The 21,469-nt window shown below is 47.4% G+C and overlaps 2 protein-coding genes across 6 annotated transcripts in view; one reads left to right on the forward strand and one right to left on the reverse strand.

The window, feature by feature from the left end:
- DROSHA (drosha ribonuclease III) overlaps positions 1–15,824 on the reverse strand; it is a 104,443-nt gene extending 88,619 nt beyond the window's left edge. The window contains exons 1-6 of one of the 2 annotated variants that reach the window (XM_019542057.1): positions 15,744–15,820; positions 12,191–12,333; positions 8,297–9,160; positions 3,380–3,472; positions 2,247–2,478; positions 1,467–1,608 (exon numbers count right to left, since the gene is read on the reverse strand). In XM_019542057.1, coding sequence (XP_019397602.1) covers positions 1,467–1,608; positions 2,247–2,478; positions 3,380–3,472; positions 8,297–9,153 — 1,324 coding nt within the window. In that variant the 5' untranslated portion in view covers positions 9,154–9,160; positions 12,191–12,333; positions 15,744–15,820. Of the gene's footprint in view, positions 1–1,466; positions 1,609–2,246; positions 2,479–3,379; positions 3,473–8,296; positions 9,162–12,190; positions 12,334–15,743 lie in introns of both variants that reach the window. The other variant, XM_019542048.1, reaches the window with a different exon arrangement.
- An 80-nt stretch (positions 15,825–15,904) lies between these two features.
- The window catches only part of CUNH5orf22 (chromosome unknown C5orf22 homolog), a 28,546-nt gene continuing 22,981 nt past the window's right edge, over positions 15,905–21,469 (forward strand). For 3 of the 4 annotated variants that reach the window (XR_002102357.1, XM_019542077.1, XM_019542067.1), the window contains exon 1: positions 15,906–16,221. Coding sequence is in view for 3 of the 4 variants with exons in the window: in XM_019542077.1 (XP_019397622.1) it covers positions 16,135–16,221 (87 nt within the window). In the remaining variant the exon portion in view is untranslated. Of the gene's footprint in view, positions 16,222–21,469 lie in introns of all 4 variants that reach the window. The other variant, XM_019542086.1, reaches the window with a different exon arrangement.

Below are 21,469 nucleotides of genomic sequence, written 5' to 3' on the forward strand. Positions count from 1 at the left end.
CCCTCCTCTGGACACTCTCCATGTTGTCCACATCCCTCTTGAAGTATTATGAATCTGGTAGCCCTTCCTCCTCCTAGCTACCACTGCCTTTCACAACACCAAGGGAATGCACAGATGCCTTCATGAACCCATCCAACTGCAGAGGATAAAAGGATGTTCAGGGACCATTGTTCTTGGGTTAAAATTTAAGCCATATGATTTTATGACACCACCATTTCATTTGTTGTATTATGCTGTATTATGTTGTAAAAAAAATAAAAATTAATATAATTTATCAGTATAAATTACATTTATTAGATTTGATATCTATATTTGTATAGGCTCATACAACAGATACGAATGATCAAGCTCAGGTTTGAGAATTTTCAGTTGCTTGCATAAACTGAAATTTTAGTTGTTTGGATAAACTGAATTTGAATGAAAAACACTGAATCTAAGATTATCATGTTATGTGGGTGAACCCTCTATTTAACAATAATGTTGAGAAACATTCCAATTTACTGCAATTTGATAAGTAACAACCGAGGGCCTGATACTGTTTCCACAGCAGTGAACATTACCTGAAGCAAATGCACACATCTGTCACTAATATCAAAGGAAGGAGGACAGGATTCAGAGTAAATACATATCAGGCAAGGATAACTTCATGAGCTGTATTTGGTTCATTTAACTAGTCATAACATTGTACTTGAAAAAAAATGTATTGCAGTACAGATACTACAATTTATGAACCAACCAAATGTGAGTAAAGCTGTGCAATAAATGTAAAGATGATGAACTCGGTGAGAATATGATTTAGGATTAAGACTGTGCAAGTCTTAACGACCTTTGAGTCTATCGTCATTATTTTTGTATCTTTTCTAAAATTATACTGTAAGATCTTCAGAGAATGGACTATGCCTCCCCATTTGATCTGTAAGATGCTTAACATACTTTTAGGTGTTTGATAGATGGAAAATAATCATCTATTTTACAAACTTCATTAAGATCTCAGAACTGAGACCTTATTTTAGAGTTCTGCTATTGAATCTTTGCTGAGAAATGGAGAATGATCAAGAATGTTCTGTGCAGATTAATGATGCATCATTTAGCAAGTTTTCCACTCTGTGTCGAAACTGAGTTCTCAGCTCAATTAGTATCTTTCATACATGCTGATATCACTTCTTTAATCCTCTCTTGACTACTTTAGCAATAATCTTATTTTCAGCTGTCAGGGTTGTCTATATTTTGGCATTCAAAAGCTAATACCCAATTATCAATGGGTAAGATTTTGAAAAGTGTTTAGAATTGACCTACTCTGTCTTTATTAAGAACAACAATAAAACTCTCACTAATTTAACCAGAATGACAGTTAAGCTAATATTGAAGGACTTTTTAAATCCTATCTGGTTTGCATACCTACAAAAGGAAGCTCAGATTGATGCAAAGAGACCTGAGTTTCAGGTCTTCACTAACATGGTGCTTACCCAAATCTTCATCTAGTTTGGTCTTCGGTGGCTCCCATGGTGGCCTGGCTGCTTTGGCTTTTGCCTGTCGCTTTCCTAACTCCTCCTCAAATCTTTCATACAAATCTCGGAGTTTGCTTGTTCCAACCACAGTGGAGTCCCCCTAACAAATACACAAATGTGTTAGCAAATTACACAAATTAAAAGAGACTGAAATAAAACATTAGCACGGGGTTTAAAAAGAAAGAAAGAAAGAAAAAGAGGCAGTTCTACAAGGTACAGAAAATTATTTTTATAAAGCAACTGGTGCACATCTATAAGGCATCCTTTTGCCTGCTGAACGTGCTAGAAGATTACAAGAGTGCAATAGTAAATGGAGTTATCTGGTTGAAATTCTAGGCAGATTATTCTGTGGTTAAGCGTATACTAGGAAGGCTGCACATATTCGTCATTGGTAGATATGCAGGAGTGGTTTTTTACTTCTTGTACAGAACTCCTCTGGTGCCTTCCACAAATTGTGAGACAGAATCAGATTTGTTCAGAAGCATGTATAACAGAAAAGTACCTTTCTGCAAGCTGCACTATCCTTTCTCCTGTGTAGATAGCCAAAACAAATACCAAAGAACCAAGAGAATGTGGTGAAGAAGAAAGAACTACACTGCCAAAATGCAAGTAACTGATGAGTGATGAGGATGAGACCGGAAAAGAAAGTAGCTTTAAGCACTAGATGAGACTAAAATGTAAAGCTGATAAATGTCTTAATTGCTATGCACAGTAATTTAGGGATTCTCTCAGACATACCACTTGATCCATCGGGTCACTTGAATAGTAGTTTTCTGAATGGGTACAACGAACCCAGACAGGCTTGAGCAATTCATCCTCTTCCTCCTCATTTTTTTCTGAAATATTTTCCTCTGGTTCTTTGTCTTTGATACTGGTGTAACTCTTCTCTTTACTAGCACTCTGGCCTTCTGACCACCTCTCTCTGTCCTCCTCCCAACGAGGTCTCTTTCTCTCTCGGCTGGGGGATCGGCTTCAGGGGAAGAAAGCAAAGAGAAGCAACTTCCAGTTTTGTTGCTCTTTTAATACTGAACATAACATGAAATCAAAGCCTGCCTGCAAAACAGTAAGAGCTCTGCTGTGGGAATTACAGGAGACTGCATGCAGTATATCCTGATTTTAACTCTCAAACCTTTCAGTACAAACCAAATACATGGAGTCATTTGACAGTAACTCAGAGATTTGAGTTTGAAAGCCCTTGTCCTTAAGTCCTAATTTTGACCATTTTCTAATTCTCTCAGGCATCTTTTTATCCCAAAATACTTACTCTAACCCTAAATGAAGTTTTCTTTTTACTTTGCATGAAAGATTTTAAAGCAAATCAGCTAAATTCTGAAAAATTACGAAATTTTACTCAATCCCTAAAATTCATTTTATGAAGACAAGGGGGAACAAAATAGCCTTTTTTATCTAAACCATTTAAAATAGTCACATTGCTCATGTTGATAGACCTTTTACACCACTTTCCACTGCCATGCATTCTTTATGTATTACAAAAGAGCTTTCTTAGTTATATGTTAGGAAGTTTCACAAGTTTACTGAGATTGTTTTCTTGCATTCCTCCACAACATCTAATTTACAATGACTCCTATTTAACAGGGCTCACAGGAGTCACAAAGATCTTGAAAAAGGGCTAAAACCATTATGATGCATATAACGATGTTAAATAATGATTTTAAATTTTGTGAACATAATACCTCACAGACTAGAACCTAGGGAAACTGTTATCGGCTCAGGGTTGAATTCTGTACTTTCATAACCAAAGGAAGATGAGCTAAAACAGTATTTCTCTCCCTCTTTCCACCACCTCCCCCCTCACACACGCGCACACTGTATCATAAGATTTTCCATATCAAATAAATGTTCCATCCTACCTCCCTGTTCTTTTATAATCTTTCTTGTAGGACCTCTCTGGAGATGGTGATCTTCGGCTATCCCGATGCCTATGCCTTTCCCTTTCCCGTTCCCTTTGAGAAGTCAAAATAAACAGGTTAAACAAAAAACTATGACTTTTTTAAATTCTGTTCCTGATAAAAGCAAAGAACAAATCTTAAATAGTTTATCAGTAATGGACTAAATGGCATGTTCCAACCATTAGATTTTAAGGAACCTAGAAGTCTTCTGGTGATGGTCCATTCCTCAAGAAATCTGACAGATCATCTCCTAGTTCCCCTGCTTTCACTATCCATCTTAATACCATGTTAATTTACACCAAGCAAAGACAGCCTCCATAGCTCACCCATTCTGCCTGACATTTTACGTTAGAAAAGGCAGAGGGTTTACTCAAATAAATCCAGCCACTACCATTCTCATTCATTTGGGGACTAAAACCCTCCCCCCACCCCCAATCTATTCCATGCACATTAACTTCAGGATTACAGTAATAAGTCAAGTCAAACATCTCATACAAGACCTCAGGGTCTGACAGTCACTTCAGAAGTGCATACAAGTAAATTAAAACATCCAATAAATAAAAAGAGAAATGCTCCACCACCTAATGACTACTTACACAAGAATAAATGTACATGCACATGGAGCTTTAGGCAGTTTCTATATTCACCTACAGTTACTCCTCGCTTAATGTCGTAGTTACTTTCTTGAAAAAATGTGACTTCAAGCAAAATGATGTTAGGTTCATGGGTTCATAGATGCTCAGGTCTGAAGAGACCTCAACTGATCGAGTCCAACCTCCTGTCCTGGGTAGGAAAGAGTGCTGCAGTCAGATGACCCCATCCAGGTGCCTATCCAGCGTTCTCTTAAAGACCCCCAAGGAAGGGGAGAGCACATTCCAAATTTTGGCCACCCTTACCATGAAGAAGTTTTCCTTGGTATACAGCCTAAATCTGCTTTCTGTCAGTTTGTGACCATTGTTCCTTGTTACCCCAAGTGTGCCCTGGTGAACAGAGCATCTCCGATTCCCCATGCTGCGCCTACCTAATGAATTTGTAGGCAACCACAAGATCAGCCTCCACAAGAGAAGGCTGAGAGGTGAAGAGGTCCAGATCCCTTAGTCTCTTCTCATAGGCCTTCTCTTGGCCTGCAAACCCTTAACCAAAGAAGTGACCCTCCTTTGGAGCATCTCAAGGTTATCCACGTCCTTCTTAAAGTACAGTGCCCAAAAGTGGACACAGTACTCCAACTTAAGCGAATCCAATTATATCACAGTAGTTACCTACTACCAGGCAGCGGCCAAACAGTGTTATAACCACACATCATGTGACTTTAAACAAGTATGTTCTCTAATAGGTCAGTGATGTAATAAGGAAATAACATTAACCCGGATAACGTTAAGTGACCTACACATCTGCTGCCAGTACTCAGCCACCAGAACCCACAAAACCTTCTCCTCATCCATACTGCTTTATGTTGAGTCCTATCCCAACCCCTCTTGAGTTTATGGCCACACTCTTCTCCTATGTGTGCACACAGAAGACCACTCTAGGAGTCCCACTGAAGTAAACGTGTCTTCCTGCAGAGACTCGCCAGCATTAATGAGGCTTCCAGTGGGAGCAGGGAGTAGCACAAGTAGTTTTTTCTGCTAATCCTCAGAACATGGACCATCTCATCTGGTAATGCCAGGTGGGTCCATTCAGCAGCTGTGCCAGTGAATTAAGTATACTTAGAGGTCTTCAATAAAATTCCATTTGTGTAGTAGATAGTTGCATCTACCTGGTCCAATATGAAGCCTGTTCAACGCTGTTCAGCTTTCCCTTCAGAAAGCAAAGCCAGGGGGTTTAGCTGTGGGATCCGTGATGAGAAATTTATAAACAATGTCATTGTCAATTATGTTCCTTTACTTACAAAACAAGATTTCTTCCCTCTATTCAACATGGGGGGGAAAAGCCCTTTATCTTGGATTCAAGTACAAGGCAGGGGCACAGGCAGTGGCTGCAGCTCCAGCTGTGACTTATCTGGCTCTAGCTCCGGTCTCAACCTGGGTTCAGGATTGAAGTTGGAGATGTAGCCACTAACAGGAGGCAAATGACGGGTGGGAAGACAAGTGGCAGAGGGCAAGGTGCAGGGAGGCACAAGCACTGTGGGTGGGGAAACAGGCACCAGGGGTCATAAGCACTAATGGGGAGGTGCTAGGGAGGCACAGGCACCGGGGGATCAGGAGGCAGGTGGAAGCAGGTAAGCAGGTACAGGGAAGTGGGGGAAGGGGAGTAGGTACTGAAAGATGCAGGTACTAGGTAGAGGGCAAGCATCAAGGAGCACAGGTACTGAGGGGGCAGCAGGAGGTAGGGGGACAGGTAGCATGGGTCACACCACTTGACTCCCCTGCCACCCTTCTGCTGCTGCTTTCCCCACTACTGCAGTGGCAGAGGTCAAATTTAAAACGATGCTCCAACAACTAAATTCTATACATGGATCTTATACATTTTCCAAGAATAGATTCCAATTATTGGAAAGTCATCTCAAAGTTGAAGTTGTTTTGGACTGGAGTAAATACAGTATATATTAATAAATGCAAATAAATATGATTTTTGCATCTTAATTATAATTAGCTTTCTGCAATCCTATAGTTTAAAATGTTAAAATACAATACTGTTCAAACAACTCATTTCCTCCTCTTAAGCGTGTCAATAAAATAAAGCTGTCTCAATAAGTGTATAATTACAGAAAAGGGTTAAACTCCTTCAGAACAAAATCTCAAATTTGGAAATACAGATGCCTAATGTTACATATGCAAGACATACTTATGACCCTAAATGAAGGTAGCTTGGTTTGCAGAGGAATTCAGTGTATACAGCTCCTACTAAATTCAGTGAAACTGTGGGCACTTAGTACTTCTGGAATAACAATCAAGCTCTAATATTTATATGCCTAAATATGGATTTAAATACCTAGTGTTAGATATTTACTGTATTAACTCAATTCTGAGAGGAGGTTTTCTCCCCATTCAACACAGGGAAAACAAAGCCACATCTTAGAACCTATTATCAAGTGAAAATACAGTCAGAACACATGGCAGGAATCCACTCAGCAAGGCATACAGCAGCAAGGGACCCAGCACCGGGGCACCCAAAAGCATGGGGCATGATGCAGGGTAGCGCTCAGGGCAGCAAAGGACCTGGTGCAGAAGCACTGAATCTAGTGCAGAGGCACGAGACCTGGCATGGTGGCATACAACAGCACAGGACTCAGTGTGGGGAAGGACACAATATAGCAGTATAGCACACTGTGGTGAAGGTGCCAGGTGATGCTGGGGGCAGAAGAGGAGGGACTGGAGGTGGCCAGGGTGGCAGGCACTTGTGGGGGAATGGCTGGGGGAAGGCACTTGGGGAGTGGTAAGTGGCAGGGTTTACACCACCTGTCCACCAACAGTTGCCTCCTCACCACCCATTCCTTTTCCGTCACTTGCCCCCGATGCTGTTTCTCCTGCCACCATGGGAGTGGGGTAAGGGTGGGGAGGGGAAGGGGAAGGAATTAATTTAAAACAACCCTCCAATAATTAGATTCTAGACATGGAAAATTATAATAAGTTGTTATAATTTTCCATGTCTAGAATCTAATCTGGAGAGGTTACAGGGGTGGGTGAATGAGAATAGGATGGGATTCAATACTAACAAGTGCAGGGTGCTGAACTTGGGCAGTAAGAACCAGCAGCATACTTATAAGCTGGGGAACTCCCTTCTCAAAAGCACAGTGGTAGAAAGAGATCTTGGAGTCATTATCAAGTCCAAAATGAACATGGGCCGCCAATGTGAGGACACGGTCAGTAAGGCTAACCGCACCTTGTCATGCATCCACAGATGCATCACAAGCAGGGCCAAGGAGGTGATCCTCCCCCTCTATGTGACACCGGCCACTGTTGGAGTACTGCGTCCAGTTCTGGGCACCGCACTTTAAGAGGGATGTGGCCAGCATCAAGAGTGTCCAGAGGAGGGCCACCCACATGATCCAGGGACAGCAGGGCAGACCCTACGAGAGGCTACAGGACCTGAACCTGTTCAGCCTTCACAAGAGAAGGCTGAGAGGGGACCTGGTGGCTGTCTTTAAACTTACCAGGGGGGACCAGAGGGGAATGGGTGAGACCCTGTTCCCCTGAGCACCTCCCAGAGTAACAAGGAATAACAGCCACAAGTTGATTGAGAGTAGGTTCAGCCTAGACATCAGAAGACACTACTTCACAGTCAGCACGGCCAGGATCTGGAACCAGCTTCCAAGGGAAGTGGTGCTGGCTCCTACATTAGGGGTTTTTAAAAGGAGGCTTGATAATTACCTAGCAGGGGTCATATGAACTTAAACTTACCAGGGGTCATATAAGCCCAGTATTCATTCCTGCTCAGGGCAGGGGGTCGGACTTGATGATCTACTCAGGTCCCTTCCAACCCTACATCTATGAACCTATGAAATTTGAGGTGGTCTTGGATTCAGTTAAATATGGTACCTTGGCAAATCTCGACCAAGGACTTTAGCCTAAAAAAAATGACACCAAGTAAAAACAGAACTGTCATGATACCACAAGGACAAACTCTTCTCCCCACTGACATGCCTTTATGGCAAAGTCCATTTCACTGCTTCCTGCACTTAAGGTCAGACCCTGCATGAGTGCCTAAAACCCACTAGGAATCCCACTAACGTAAATGTGTCTCCCTGCAAAGTGAGCAGCACATGCAGCTTTTGTTAATTATTGGGGTAGAGACTGTGTCATCACACGGAGTGAAAACCACCTGGCCTAATGTTGGTCATGTATTTATAGATTAGTAATAACTAACAATGCCTCCCCACTCAAGGTAGAAATTCTCTTGCAGCATGGGTCTTTCTTATACTCAGACACAACAATTTACCTGCTACGTTCATAACTTCTGTGGCGAGGCGGCGTCCTTCCCCTGTCATAATCAGGCCTATGCCGACTGCTTTCTTGTCTTCGCCGATCAGGACTCCTGCCTCGATCCCGCCGATCCCCATGGTTGTTGGACCGATGTCTGTCTCCATGAACATGCCCATGTTCCCGGTGCCGGTGTTCATCATAGTGCTTACTCCTTTCCGGGGACCTTCGTTCACTCTGGGATTTATCTCCCTGGTACTGACTTGTGTGCCGGAAATGGCTGCTACCACTACTGCTGCTATTGTTGCTGCTACTGCTCTGGAAAGTGTTAGAGTTATGTTGATAACTATTAAAGTTAGGAGGTGGGAAGGACTGCTGTGAGTAGCCTGTAGAGTAGACCGGTTGATAATTAACTTGTTGTGGCATGACCGGTGGTGGTGGAGGATGTGGCACCGCAGGAGGTGGCATCAGGTAAGGAAATGCATTTTGTCCAGTGGGGGCTCCAGGCACTGGGGCATTGCTAGGATTTGGCACTGGCGGAGGAGCAGGAGGAAAACAAGGAGGGACTGGAAAATTTTGCCTCACTTGATGGTTTGGAAAAGGTGGCCTCATGGGACACTGGCTGATTGGACTCTGTGCTGATGGAGGCACTGGGGGAGGATAAGGTACAAAATCCAACCGAGGAGGCATGTACCCTGTGGTTGGAGGGTTAGAATAGGTAGCTGGAGGGGTGGCTTGTTGGTCATATTGATATTGCACTGAAGGCTGCTGAGGGTGAAGTTGCCGCAGGTTCTGAGGTCTGAAGGTTTGTGTTGAATTTCTAACTCCAGGTCCTCCTTGGCCCCGGGGACATCCTCGTCCAGAATGGAAAGACATGGCTCACCTTCAATGAAAAAGATGACAAGATAAAATGTACAATGCCACAAGTGCACCACAGGAGATTAGTTAGTTGCTCAGATTAGTTAAGACTCAGTTTGAAAAAAGATATCATCTTCAATGCCAAGCTTTAGTCCCAAATGAAATATCAAGCCCTGCTTTGCTTCTTTTACCTGGTTATAAGCTTAATGGCAAAACAATATATAAAAGATATTTATAACCTGTGATAGATTTGGAAAGTAATTAACTGGCATGGAGGTGCAGAAATGATACCTAAATAGAAACTAGTTATTTTGCTCATTGCTGTTTTCCTTATAGCCCCTTGTTAAAAATTGAGAAAAAGAAGGGAAAACTGTTGTGCTATTTAAAGCATAAAATATTTAAGTACAGGTTTCATTTTACCAATAGCCCTTATTAACCTTAGATGCGGTGGATTTTTTTATTACTTTATTAGGAAACATCCTCTTTGGCAGACTTTTTTGATGGTAATAATAACTCATCCTTTAGCTGGAAAAATAACTAAGATAGGTTGGAGCTGTTGTTATTGCAGAAGTTCAATCCTGCTTCTTTGAGGATGAAATAAGACAAAGCACATACAAGAGGGAAAGAAAAGAATAGTGCAGATGGAAAGCATAGAAGTACCAGAAACAAAAGTTATTTTCTTGCAAACATTGCCACTGGAGAAATATGGGCACAGGGCAAGTTCCTATCAGCTATGCCAAGAAATGGCACTAGACACTGCTTTTGACTACCTGTTTGGTCATAGGCTCATGGCATGGTAACAAAAGACACAACATTGGCCACCTAACCCATACTATTATTAACTACAAGGCAAATGGAAGAAGAAATGTGGGGAACAAAGAGGACAAATGAAAGGAAGAGGGTGATAGCAGGGATTCAAATATCACATTCTGATTACTCTTTAGGACTTTACAGTCTCTAGTGGCTTTGGCGCATCATTGGCTCTCTCTCTAGTCCAGTCTGGTCAGAATACCTTTCTGCATCAAGACAATATAGGCTTAACTGAGTCACAGTATCTCATAGGAGAATATAGCAATGGCAGCTATGATCTAGTCTGTACATACCCAGCAGTGTGATTCACCTCAAATTATCTTTCTTGAAAGATGATGAAAAGCAGCCATGGACAAAATAGCCAATTCCTACTAGGGTGTGATTTTTGCAAATTGATACCATTTCACTAATTTCCACTGTTCTTCTATATCAGTGGAGCCTGATTGACTGGTCAATCATGGAGCCTCTGACAGTCTCTCTCAGTCTCGGGGGGCTGAGATCAACTATCAGAGGTTCCGTGACTGGGAGTGGCAGAACATACGTTTGGAGCATCCAGGACAGAGTCCAGGAGTGGTGGGATGCATGTGGCTGGGCTGAGCCGTGCCCCTGCCACCGGGGCTGAGCTGAGTGTGTGAGGCGATCCCCCTCTACACCCTGCCATCCTGTGGTGAGGGAGGAAGTGGGACACAGGCAGGGGTGAGTGGGGTCTTAGCTGGGTTGGAGCATGATCAGAGCCAACAGGGCTCATCCAAGGGCACAGGGGGGGCAGGGGCCTCCTGTGTTACATGCACCCTGCCAGAGGCCCGGGACCCACTTGCCTTTTCCATCTGTGCATGGGGCAGACGGCTGCCACTGCACACTGGAATTTACACCCTGAGCCCCACACACAGATCGGGGGGACACATGCCCCCCCGCACACCTGGATGAGCCACTCGGGCTCTGACCCTCCCCTGGCTGGACTTGGCCTGGCCAGGGCCCCACTCACCCTTTGGCAGGGGGGAGGGGGCATTGGTGGGAGAAGTGGGGGGCCAACAGGGTTTAGCCCCCCAGCACATGGGGCAGAAGTAGGGCCATGGGCTTCCGGCAGTGGCTGCAACAGAGTTGGTGAGGGGTGTGCTCGTGGTGGGGGTGGGGGGTAGATGAGAAATGAAGCATGGGCTGGCGCTGTACAGCAGGGGCAGGAGCAAGCTGGAGTCACAAGCGCCTTAGCTGGGAAGTGAGGGGAAGGCGGGGACACGCAACGCAGGAGGCCATGGGTAGGGGGGGCACATGCCTCAGATCTGCACATGGGGTGGGGCAGAGCTGGGGTGGCACCAGGCTCTCCAGCTGCATAGCTCTCAGCCCACCCCACCCCATGTACAGATCATACCCCCCATGCCCTCCCAGGCTGCGTGCTCCCTACCCTCCCCCCAGACAAGATGCTTGCAGCTCCACCCTGCACCCACTCAGCTGTGCAGGGCCTGCCCCTGCTCCACTCCCTCACTCTCCACCATGGGGGGGTGGCAGATCAAGGCAGCTCATTTGGGAGGAAGGTAGGACTCCTCACCACTGTGTGCACCCCCAGGAGAGGCAGAGGAGGTACTGCCCCCCAGATTTGTGCCCGGGGAGAGGGTGGACTGCCCACTGTGGACTCAGGATCAGGGGCTGCATCAACCTCTTCACAGCGCGTGGGGAGGGGCCAAGCTGGGGCTACACTCGGAGTCAGCAGGGGTGGGGAAGGCAGTGGTGGCACAGGGAGGGGTGGCTACAGAAGGGCTATGGGGAATTTTGGGGTGGCTCTAGCTCATCCTGTAGCCACCCCTCCCAGCACCTCCACCACTTCTGAGTGCCACCCCACCCAGGATGCATATCAGTTATCAGATCGGTATCTACCAATATGGCTGGTTAATAATTGACCATCGGTTCGGCACACCCCTAAATTGACTGAGGTGGACTTACATTTCATTGGCTAAGGGACTCAACAAAACATTGCCTTAAGAGATGTCCATTGCATATACACTTGCTGAGCGATCAGCATTTAGAAAAAATCATTCTAAAGAAGATATACATCTCTGATTAGAGCCCTAAGCTCTAGGGCTCAGAAAACTAGGACTCTCAGTCTCACTATTATCATTTAAAGCAGTACAAAGAAACCAGGTCTGGACCTGAAACTGAAAAAAAAAATTATGAAATAATGTTGAATGTACAAGTTATTTTAAAGGCCCCTCTCCAGCATTTTTAAATCTAAATTAAATCAAAATCTAACCTTCAAGAGGTTGAGAAATTTGCTGGTCGACGATCCTCCTCCGTTTTCCTTAGTAGCAGGAACCTGTTGACTTGAGTATTCTCACATTGAAAATAAGGCCTATTTCTTCTCTCGTATTCAGTCCCTAGCAAAGTCTTTTCTTCCTGCAGATACAAAAGTGATGAAAGTAATGTCAGTAGACATAAATGAACTCAAGCTGCGCACCTTGCTTCGTAGACATGTGTTGTTAGAGTATAGTAGTCTGAGCAATACCTCCACTTCCACTCCAGCTGCCCAACAGAAGCAGTGTTATCTCTAACCCTTAGGACACTGTAGAAGAGTTACAGAACATGATGGCAAGAAGCCAAGAGACAGTTGGTTTCAGAGATATGGCAGAGCTGTGGTAAACAGTGCATCACACTTAGGCCTTGTCTACACTTAAGAGTTTTAGCAGGTTAGTTATTTCAAATAGGGGTATGATTTCTATTACAATCAAAATAATTATGCATCATAAAGGTTATCACCCTTACCACTACAGTTCTTCCTCTTCATGAATACAAAGAGCTAAAGAGGCACTTTCATACCAGTATAAGTGGGGGGTTTTAATATGGGCCCAGGCAAACGCAGCATTTTAAGCACTATGTTGACATGCAGAGCCAACCTATAAAACACCATGCTTAAACTAAGTGTGGTCATCAGTACACTTCCATTAGGGCTCCTGTTCTCAGCACCATCAGCAGACCTGGAAGGGCGGCAGCAGCAGTGGGGAATTTTAGAGAAACAAGGCCTTGGCTACATACACATTTTACAGCAATGTGACTATATGAATTCAAGACATGATTTGCTACCAAAATACTTACGTAGGTATGTGAGGGAGGAAAGGGGCCAGCGGACGCTGAGACTCCTTTCCCCGGCACAGTCGCCATGCAACACCCCTCTCCAACCCTGAGTACAGGGCGCGAACCTACCTCCTGCAGGTGTAGGGAGGAACGAGGGGCCCGGGCAGAGAGGGCCAGTATAAATGAGCCACCGGCACTAGGCAGAGCCCCAGCAGAACCGGAAGAGCCCAGCAGGGAGACGGACACCGGCAGGAGCTCATTCGAGCGGATGCGCGCCATCCGGTGCCGCGGCCGCACTTTCTGGAGCAGGGGTAAGCCCCTTGCAGGGTTTGTGAACCCGGGCAGAGAGCCCAACGAGCTAAAGGACTAATTTAGCGGGCTGGGAGCAATTGCCACCCAACAGGCGCATATACCATAAAGCCCTTAAAAAAGGGGCATTCAGATGGTGAATTCACTGCGGCAGCAGTAAGGGACCGAGTGGTCTCACAGAGCCCTAAGGAGGGCTGAAGAACCCCTTTGGGGGAAACAGGGGAAAGAGCGGTGGACTCCGCTGAGGACTGGAGTGAGAGTCCAAGCTTAAGAGCTCTGGTTCGGTGCTGTGTTTGTGTTGTTCTTCTGCATTTTGTTGTGGATTAATCCGAGGGAGGAAGATCGGACTACGTGACAGACTCATAAGCGACGGTCACGTTCCCGGTGGTACAGGCGAGGGTATAGGGGTGACGGAGCCCTCATCAACGCGGGACCTTGAGAGGCAGGGAGTCTCATTTTCGGACTGACACGTGTCGGACAATACAACTGAACCAGATTACCATCAAAGTCGTGGCAAGCGAGTTAGACGCGTGAAACCTACAGGTGAGCGACCCTTAACCTCGGGAAGCAGTCCCCAACGTAAGGAGACCATGGTTACCCCGGAACCACGACTCCACAAGGTACAAACCCTAATAAAGATACAGTTACACTGGCATGAAGATGCCATGTAGCAGTACAACCTCTCTCTTTGTTTAGGGCAGCAATTATGCCATTATAGTTGATATTAATAGAGCTGTGGTAACACTAACACACATCACTATAACAGTAGCGTTAAAGCAGTGTATTTTTGTGCATGGGCAAAACCTATGCCAATACTGTTATTCCTTTCCCACTGTGGGAACAGCTGTTCCAATATATCTCATTAGGATGGTAGTAAAGCACTGAAACACGCTGCCCAGAGATGGTGTTGACTCTCCATCCTTGGAGATTTTTTTAAGACCCAGCTAGACAAAGCCTTGGCTGGGATAATTTGTTGGGGACAGTCCTGCTTTAAACAGGGGGCTGGCCTACATCAGCATTTTTCAACCTGTGGGTTGCAATCCAAAAGTGGGTTGCAAGAATATATGAAAGGGTCACGAACAAGCTTTAAAAAATGGATCAACAAACTTTAAAAATGTGTTCCCCTTTGAAGGAGAAACATGTGGCAAACTGCAGGTTTCCCCTTGCAGGCTGGCAGAGTTTCAGCCTGCAAGGGGGTGCTTGGGGCTGGGGGGGAGTGGGAGGAGGCAGAGCAGGCAGAGGGTGCCATGTGCCCCAAGTCTATAGGGCAGAGGGGTGAGGAGCGGGGACAAAAACGATGCATCAGGGAGATGAGGGGGGGGGCACAAATGACACTGCCTGCCACCCCACCTCCTCTCCAGGGTAGAGCCATGGCTTGAAAGGAGAAGTGGTGGCACCTGGGCTATAGCAGTAGGATAGAGATTTTACAAATGGGTCCTGGCAGTGTCAATGGCACATTTTCATGGGGAGTGCACGTGCACCCCCTATGCATTGCCAATGGCCCCTGAGGTCCTTCCCACCCTTAGCTTCTATGGCCACCTCCAGACAAGCATGGACGTTTGGTTCCCCGGGGACAAGAAGCAGTGGCACACCTTGTACTGCGGCTACTTGTCCCCAGGGAACGCCAGTGCCACCTGCCCACTGGCGAGCAGCAGGTTACCCTGAGTGGCATAGAGGAGTCTGGTGCCAGCAACTGTGCTACCCCCAGCAGCTTTACTTGGGGTCCTGGGCGCTCCTGCAGCTTGGAGCCTAGCTAGCCAGGCTCCGGCTTTGGGTGGCATACACTACCGCCAAATGTGCCTCCCCGCTTTTTTTCTGCGTGGGGCTTTTTGACCCTAGGATCTCCAGGGGTCAAAAAGCACCCCCCGCACCACAAGGTAACAATGTGGGAAATGCCCGAATGTGCGGCGTGTGGCACGGCAGACGGGTCTGCAGCACCACGACCCACCCCTCCGCGCTCATCTGGACACGGCCTACGATTCTATATGTATAACCGTGGCCACAATAGAGAGGACGGTACAACTTCAGCTCTAATTAAATTACCCCCAGGATTGAGGGTTGGGAGCAACTGCACAGCAGAGAGAAGGCCCCAGATCCATAGGAAACAGAGCTCGTGGCCGGGAGAGGAGCTCAGCTCAACTTCCTAGCAGGCTCAGGGGAAACACTCAGCTCTTGAAGCCTGGCGAGGCCCGCGGGGGCTGTCTGAGCTCTGGGGCCGCTGGTGATGCAACCCAAACCGGCCACGAGAACCTGGGATCCCGGAGCAAAGCAAGCAACTGGGACCGGGGGAAGGATGCGGAGAAGGGAGGAGAGCGGGGAGCAGAGGCAAACGGGATTTTCCTCCTACAACTCAGCTGGGGAGGGAAGAAGGCCCCGCTCCCCAGCCCCCCGCGCCCCGCCAGAGAAGATCGCAGTGCCCATCCTACCGGAGTCTTCCCCAAGCCTCGAGAGCGAAACCCGCGAGCCCGGCGCCCACCAGCCCGGAGACAAGTGAGCGGGGCACCGGCGCCGGAACGGGAAGCGGGAGGGAGGAGCGCCGGAGCGGAAGCCTCCCCTCCCGTCGGCTTCGCGGGGCCGCTCGTAGGGCAGGGATCCCATCGCGGGGCTCTCGCCGGCGGCCCTGGCTCGGCCCCCGTGGCAGGGGGCGCTCCTGCTTGATTGCGGCGGCTGCGTAGCTTGGGAGCTGCTTGGCCCGGAACGCTGCGGTGCCCGGCGTTCGCTCCTTGGAACGCTGCGGTGCCCGGCGTTCGGCCCGCGGAACGTTACGGCGTTCGGCGCGGGGAACGTCGGCGCCAGCGGGGTCTCGGCCCAGTCGTGATGAGCGGCGCTGGGGCTCCGGGGGATCGGGGCCGTCTCCGGGCCTACCCCGCGCTGCCTGTCTGGGTCGTGGAGGATCATCACGATGTAAGTGCGTGACGCTGCGGGAGAGGGTCCCGGGCTGACGAGGTGGGCAGAGCCCCTTTCGGGTGCTTCCAGCCTCTCAAGGCCACTGAAGGAGGGGATCGTAGAGAAGAGACAGGCGGTATTGCCAGGGTGATGATAATTATCGTATTTCTATGATCACTTCCACACTTTTAGTATGATCACTAAGATGCTCCAAATGTGCGGTAGGTAATTGGAACAAAACCCAAGTCACTCTCAGAGAGGCTTAGCTGACTTTAGGTTTGTTCAGGGGTGACTGGTGCCTCCTGAATCGGGAGGGCACAATTTGTGGCAGGCCAAAACCACCCCTATACTTCTGTGTTGCAGCTTAGTGGCTCCCCACACCCATGCCGCGGGCCCTCACAGCAAAAAACTGCCCCATCTTGGGTGGTGCCAAGTCAGAGGCCAATCTCGGGGTGGGGGGGGGGAATGTACCCCCTTACCAGTGATCTGTGGGTTTGTTCGGTTGGTTGGTTTTAATGTATTTCATATTCCAGGGCAATTTAGCCAAATTGGTTCCAAATCATATCATTTGAGCCAAACTTTGGATCGTTCCAAACCCCATGTATGGTGCTACAGCCAGCGAGTATCCTCCACCCCAGACGCATTCCCCCAGGACTTCAGATGCCCACAAATCCATTGGCGGGCATCCTACGTGCAGGCCCAACCCTGGAAGTCTTGGAGCTCGGATGCCAGCAGACAATACAGGCAAACATCTTCCATCCCAGACTTCAGTTTTGGACTTAAGATATTCCCTACACTTTATCTTAGCTCACTGGCTTGTAGGTTTGCTGCCAGCACGTTCTTATGATGGCTTCCCTCAAAATAAAGAGATGCTCCAACTTTGATGACCCGGTTCTCACTCACTCACTGGCATGCTACGGAGAGCAATATAAAGTAAATAAGAAAAAGACTAATTTGCATATTTTTCAGTGTATAATAGTTTTTCAGCAAATATGCTGATTTTGAGCTGCCAATAAAATAATTTCGTATTTAACACCCGGTGACGCCAGCTTAGACAGGAAAGCTTCAACAACCACTGAACGCCCTGGAGTGAAATAGTGGCTGGCTCATGCTGTAGGAGCTGCTGACTCAGCCTAGAACAGAGGTGGAGGCTCCTTTAGTCCCATCAGAGTGCGTGAATGGACAAGTGGCAAGTTCACAGAGTAATCCTAATGGTAATTCAAGCTCCTCTGAGTGAACTTCAGAAGCAACATAAAACCTCGGTTGCTCAGGCACATTGGAGAAGGGGGCGCTGCACCTCGGCTTGCTCTTCTGATCCATTCAGTGTAATCAGTATACAGCGAGCAGGAGTGTGGCATAGAGTCATAGGAAATTAGGGACAGAAGGGACCTCAGGAGGTCATTTAGTGCAATTCCCTGCTTAAAGCAGGGCCATTCCCAACTAGATCATCCCAGCCAAAGCTTTAGCTGGGTCTTAAAACAAGCCTCCAAGGATGGAGATTCCACCACCTCTCTGGGTAGAGACCCATCATGTAGACCACCTCGAAATGACCTGTCATAACTAGGATCCCTAGGGCAGCGATTCCCAGACTGGGTTGCAACATCAGCAGATAGTCACAGCGGTGAGGGGGTTGTGGGTTGGGAGTAAGGGGCCACACTGAAGCAATGGGATCACGCTGAGGAAATGGGGCCATAAATGGGGCTATGCTGAGGAAATGTTTGGGAAGCACTGCCGTAGGGACACTTCACTGGTGCACCCATGTAAGAAAAAACATCTGAAGAGGGCAGAGTAGTTGTGCTCCCTGGGTAGCTTCCACCATAGGTGCTCTAAAAGTGCCTCGCCAGGAGCAAATAGTGCCTGTGGGCATCTATACACATGCTCTGGGATGGAAAGGGGGGGCACTCGATCCATGAGCTGCTCTAGTGAAAGCGCCCGCAGCATCGCATGTATTCAGCACCCCACACTTCAGAATGGTGGCAGGAGTGCTTAAACTCAAGCTCGTTTGACAAGTTTTAGTTCAGGTGCCCCCCTCTGCCATTTTGAAGTGTGGGGACGCTGAATACACATGATGCAGAGGCACTGCAGCATGTTAATTAATGTGATTAATTGAGTCTGCTCTGATATGTGCTAATTAACACGTCAGAGCAGGCATTTGGCAGATGTGTAGGTGCCCTGTTTGATTAGCCTGGTAGTTGGGCTGAGAAGCAGATGCAACTTACCTTACTGTCATTTACGCTGCTTTAGTTTTACCCAGGCTTAACTCCATACTTCTGATCTTAGAAGAGACGAGAAGGCTGAGGGGGGATCTAGTGGCCATTTACAAACTAGTCGGGGGAACAGCAGGCACTGGGGGAGTCCCTGTTCCCCTGAGCACTGCCAGGAGTGCCTAGAAATAAGTCACAAGCTGGCAGAGGGTAAATTCAGATTAGACATCAGGAGGTGCTACGTCATTGTCAGGGTGGCTAGGATCTGGACCCAACTTCCAAGCAAAGTGATGCTAGCTCCTACCCTGGAGGTCTTTAAGAGGTGGCTAGATGAACACCTTGCTGGGGTTTTGACCCCAGTACTGCCATGGCAGGGGTTGGACTCGATGATCTGCTCAGGTCCCTTCCGACCCTACTAACTATGAAACTACGAAAGGTCTGTTACATGCCATGTGTCTGCTCCTTGTGTATAGAAGTTTAAATGTGTTTTATGGGTCCAGACTCTTTGCTTTGCTACTCTTTGCTACTGCACGTGAACTGAAGCACGGGTGCATTGCTCTCCGCCTCCCTCCCCCCCCCCCAAGTTGACATCCTGTACCAGATTTTAAAAAAAAAAAAAAGCTAGGAGCCAGAATCTACTTCACCCATTAAACACCAAAATGTCCTCCTTAAGCCTCTGAAAACCAGTTAACCAGAGAGCAAATGGGTTTTCCTCCTGAGTGCGTTTTTTAGTCTTAAGGCTAAAATGATGATACTTTACCAAAGTAGGTCCATTAACATGTTGTCAGAGATTTGAAAATAGTATAATGAAATCACACTCAGACACCTAATAGGTAGAGTGGAAATAAATGCTCTCTCTTGCACACGTCAATATTTATCTGTGCTATTTTTTATATCCATTATCTTGTTGCCTGTTATTTTCAGGAAGTAACGGTGGTCACTCTAATAAGTGCCATTCTTCTTCCTGAACATTTAAGGGACTGTTTTTTTCCGTCTACTCCCATATGTGATGTTCTGAGCAAACTGGCAGTAACATAATGGGTGTCTCCATGAGCAGGAATGCTGCATTTCTCTGGGGACAACTAGTAGCAGCACATATTTGTTGCCCTGAGTTCGGTAGGGGAGGCTGGGGCCAGCAGCCTTACTTGGGGTCCTGGGGGCTTCCCAGGGCTGCAGCAGTGGCGATCTGGGCATGTCGCTCCTAGCCTGCAGCTAAAGCAGGGCGCCAGCCAGCCAGGCTCTGGTTTTGAGCAATCCATGCTGCCATGATGTGCGCCATCCCACTTTTTTGGCACTTTTTTTTACACCAGGATCTCCCACTGTCAAAAATCCCCCACTGCTCTGCAAATTAGCAGCACAGTGAATGTGTACATGTGCAGTGCATGCAGTTTGCAGCATCACTGGCAGGTTTGCAGTGCCACAAACCTCATGTGCACGCTCATAGAGATGTGCCCAATGTGTTGCCAAAGTGGGTGCCCACTCCCAGAATTTTCCTTATGGACCACTGACTAAATGCGGTTGTCCCTCTTGGTGATCTTTGCAGTAATTCTGGAGCGCTCCAGTTTCAGAACCAGCACTGGGGAAATTGGTGATAGGGCATGCAGAAATAAGAGGCATTGTATAGTATACCCCTTCATTGGTACTGATTGCTATTGATTGGCACTTGTGCCTTACCTTGACTTCTTTGAGAGCACTAGATACAAAACAGTGACAGGGTCTGCTGTATATCCACTTCAAGTACACTTTAAGCAGTATCTTCAGAGCTGAAAAGTCTTAGGGCGTGTGTAGATGAAACGAGAACCCTAAATTGAAGTGGGGGTGGGTTTAAAAAACACTGCCTCAATTTAGGGCTGATTAAACCCCCGTGTCGTGCACAGACCATGCTGACTTACCAGCCTCCGGTAGGGAAGGGAAGGCGAGCTGCTGGCAGGCAGAATAGTACTTGGGCTGTGGGGTGTGCCTGGTGTTTCCCTCTGCGGCAGCAGTGGGCCCCCCAGGCGGCATCCAGCTCAGGCAGTCCTGGGGGGCACCGCAGCTGTGGAGGGAAGCACTGGGCCCCCCCACAGCTCAGGCAGGCTCCAGGCAGGACTGGGGAAGAGATCAGGCTCCCTGCTTGTCTTGGGCAGAGCCTGCTTTCGTGGGCTTCTGCCAGGCTGCCCGCAGCACTTTCTACAGAGCTGCGGAGCTGCATGGAGCCCAGTGCTTTGCTCTGTAGCTATAGAGGGCAGCAAACTAAAACTCCTCGAAGGAGTTTTAATTTGCTGCGCCCCAAGTCATTTAAGGCACATTACGCCACCGAATTTCCTACAGCAGCTGGAGTTAATGTGCAATGCCGCCAAGGCGCGCAAACACCGACACCATTAAAGTGGTGCAAAAGCATTTAACCTGCTTTAAAGTGTCGTGTACACATGCCCCTCGTTTTGTCTACACATAGCCTTAAGTTTTTAACCCAGCTACATTTCTGTACTTCCCAAGAGCCAAGCAAGGTTCTTTGAGTAGATGTGGTATCTTTTATTAGACCAACTAAGTAGCTTGAAAAAAATGTTCTTAGCAGACTTTTGGGCACAATCGCCCTTCGTCAGGCATAGGGAATCTCGGTGATTGCGCTCAAAAGCCTGCTAAGAACTTTTTTCTAACTAAGTTGGTCTAATAAAAGATATCGCATATGCTCAAAGAACCTTGCCTGCCTATGTCCTAAGACCAACACAGCTGCAGCCCGCAGCCCTTCCAAGAGCCAAAGCATAAGTGAATGGGTAAGATTAATTGGGCAAGAATTCTCTTCCCTCTGTATTCACTTTTATCTGGACAAGGGAGATGAGATTGATGTCATATATCCTGACTTCAAAAAAATCTTCGATCTGGTATCCCATGATCACCTCTTGGCGAAACTAGCCAACTCTGGCCTTGGGTCCACCATGATCTGCTGGCTGGGAAATAGGCTCCATGGTCAGACCCAGAGGGTTGTAATCGATGGCAGTCACTCATCATGGTGTCCTGTGACCAGTGGGGTCCCCCAAGGCTCTGTCCTTGGACCCATATTGTTCAACATCTTCATTAAGGAT

The sequence above is a fragment of the Crocodylus porosus genome, unplaced genomic scaffold (assembly GCF_001723895.1).
Source record: "Crocodylus porosus isolate Cpor-Errol unplaced genomic scaffold, CroPor_comp1, whole genome shotgun sequence".
NCBI classification, from domain to species: domain Eukaryota; kingdom Metazoa; phylum Chordata; order Crocodylia; family Crocodylidae; genus Crocodylus; species Crocodylus porosus.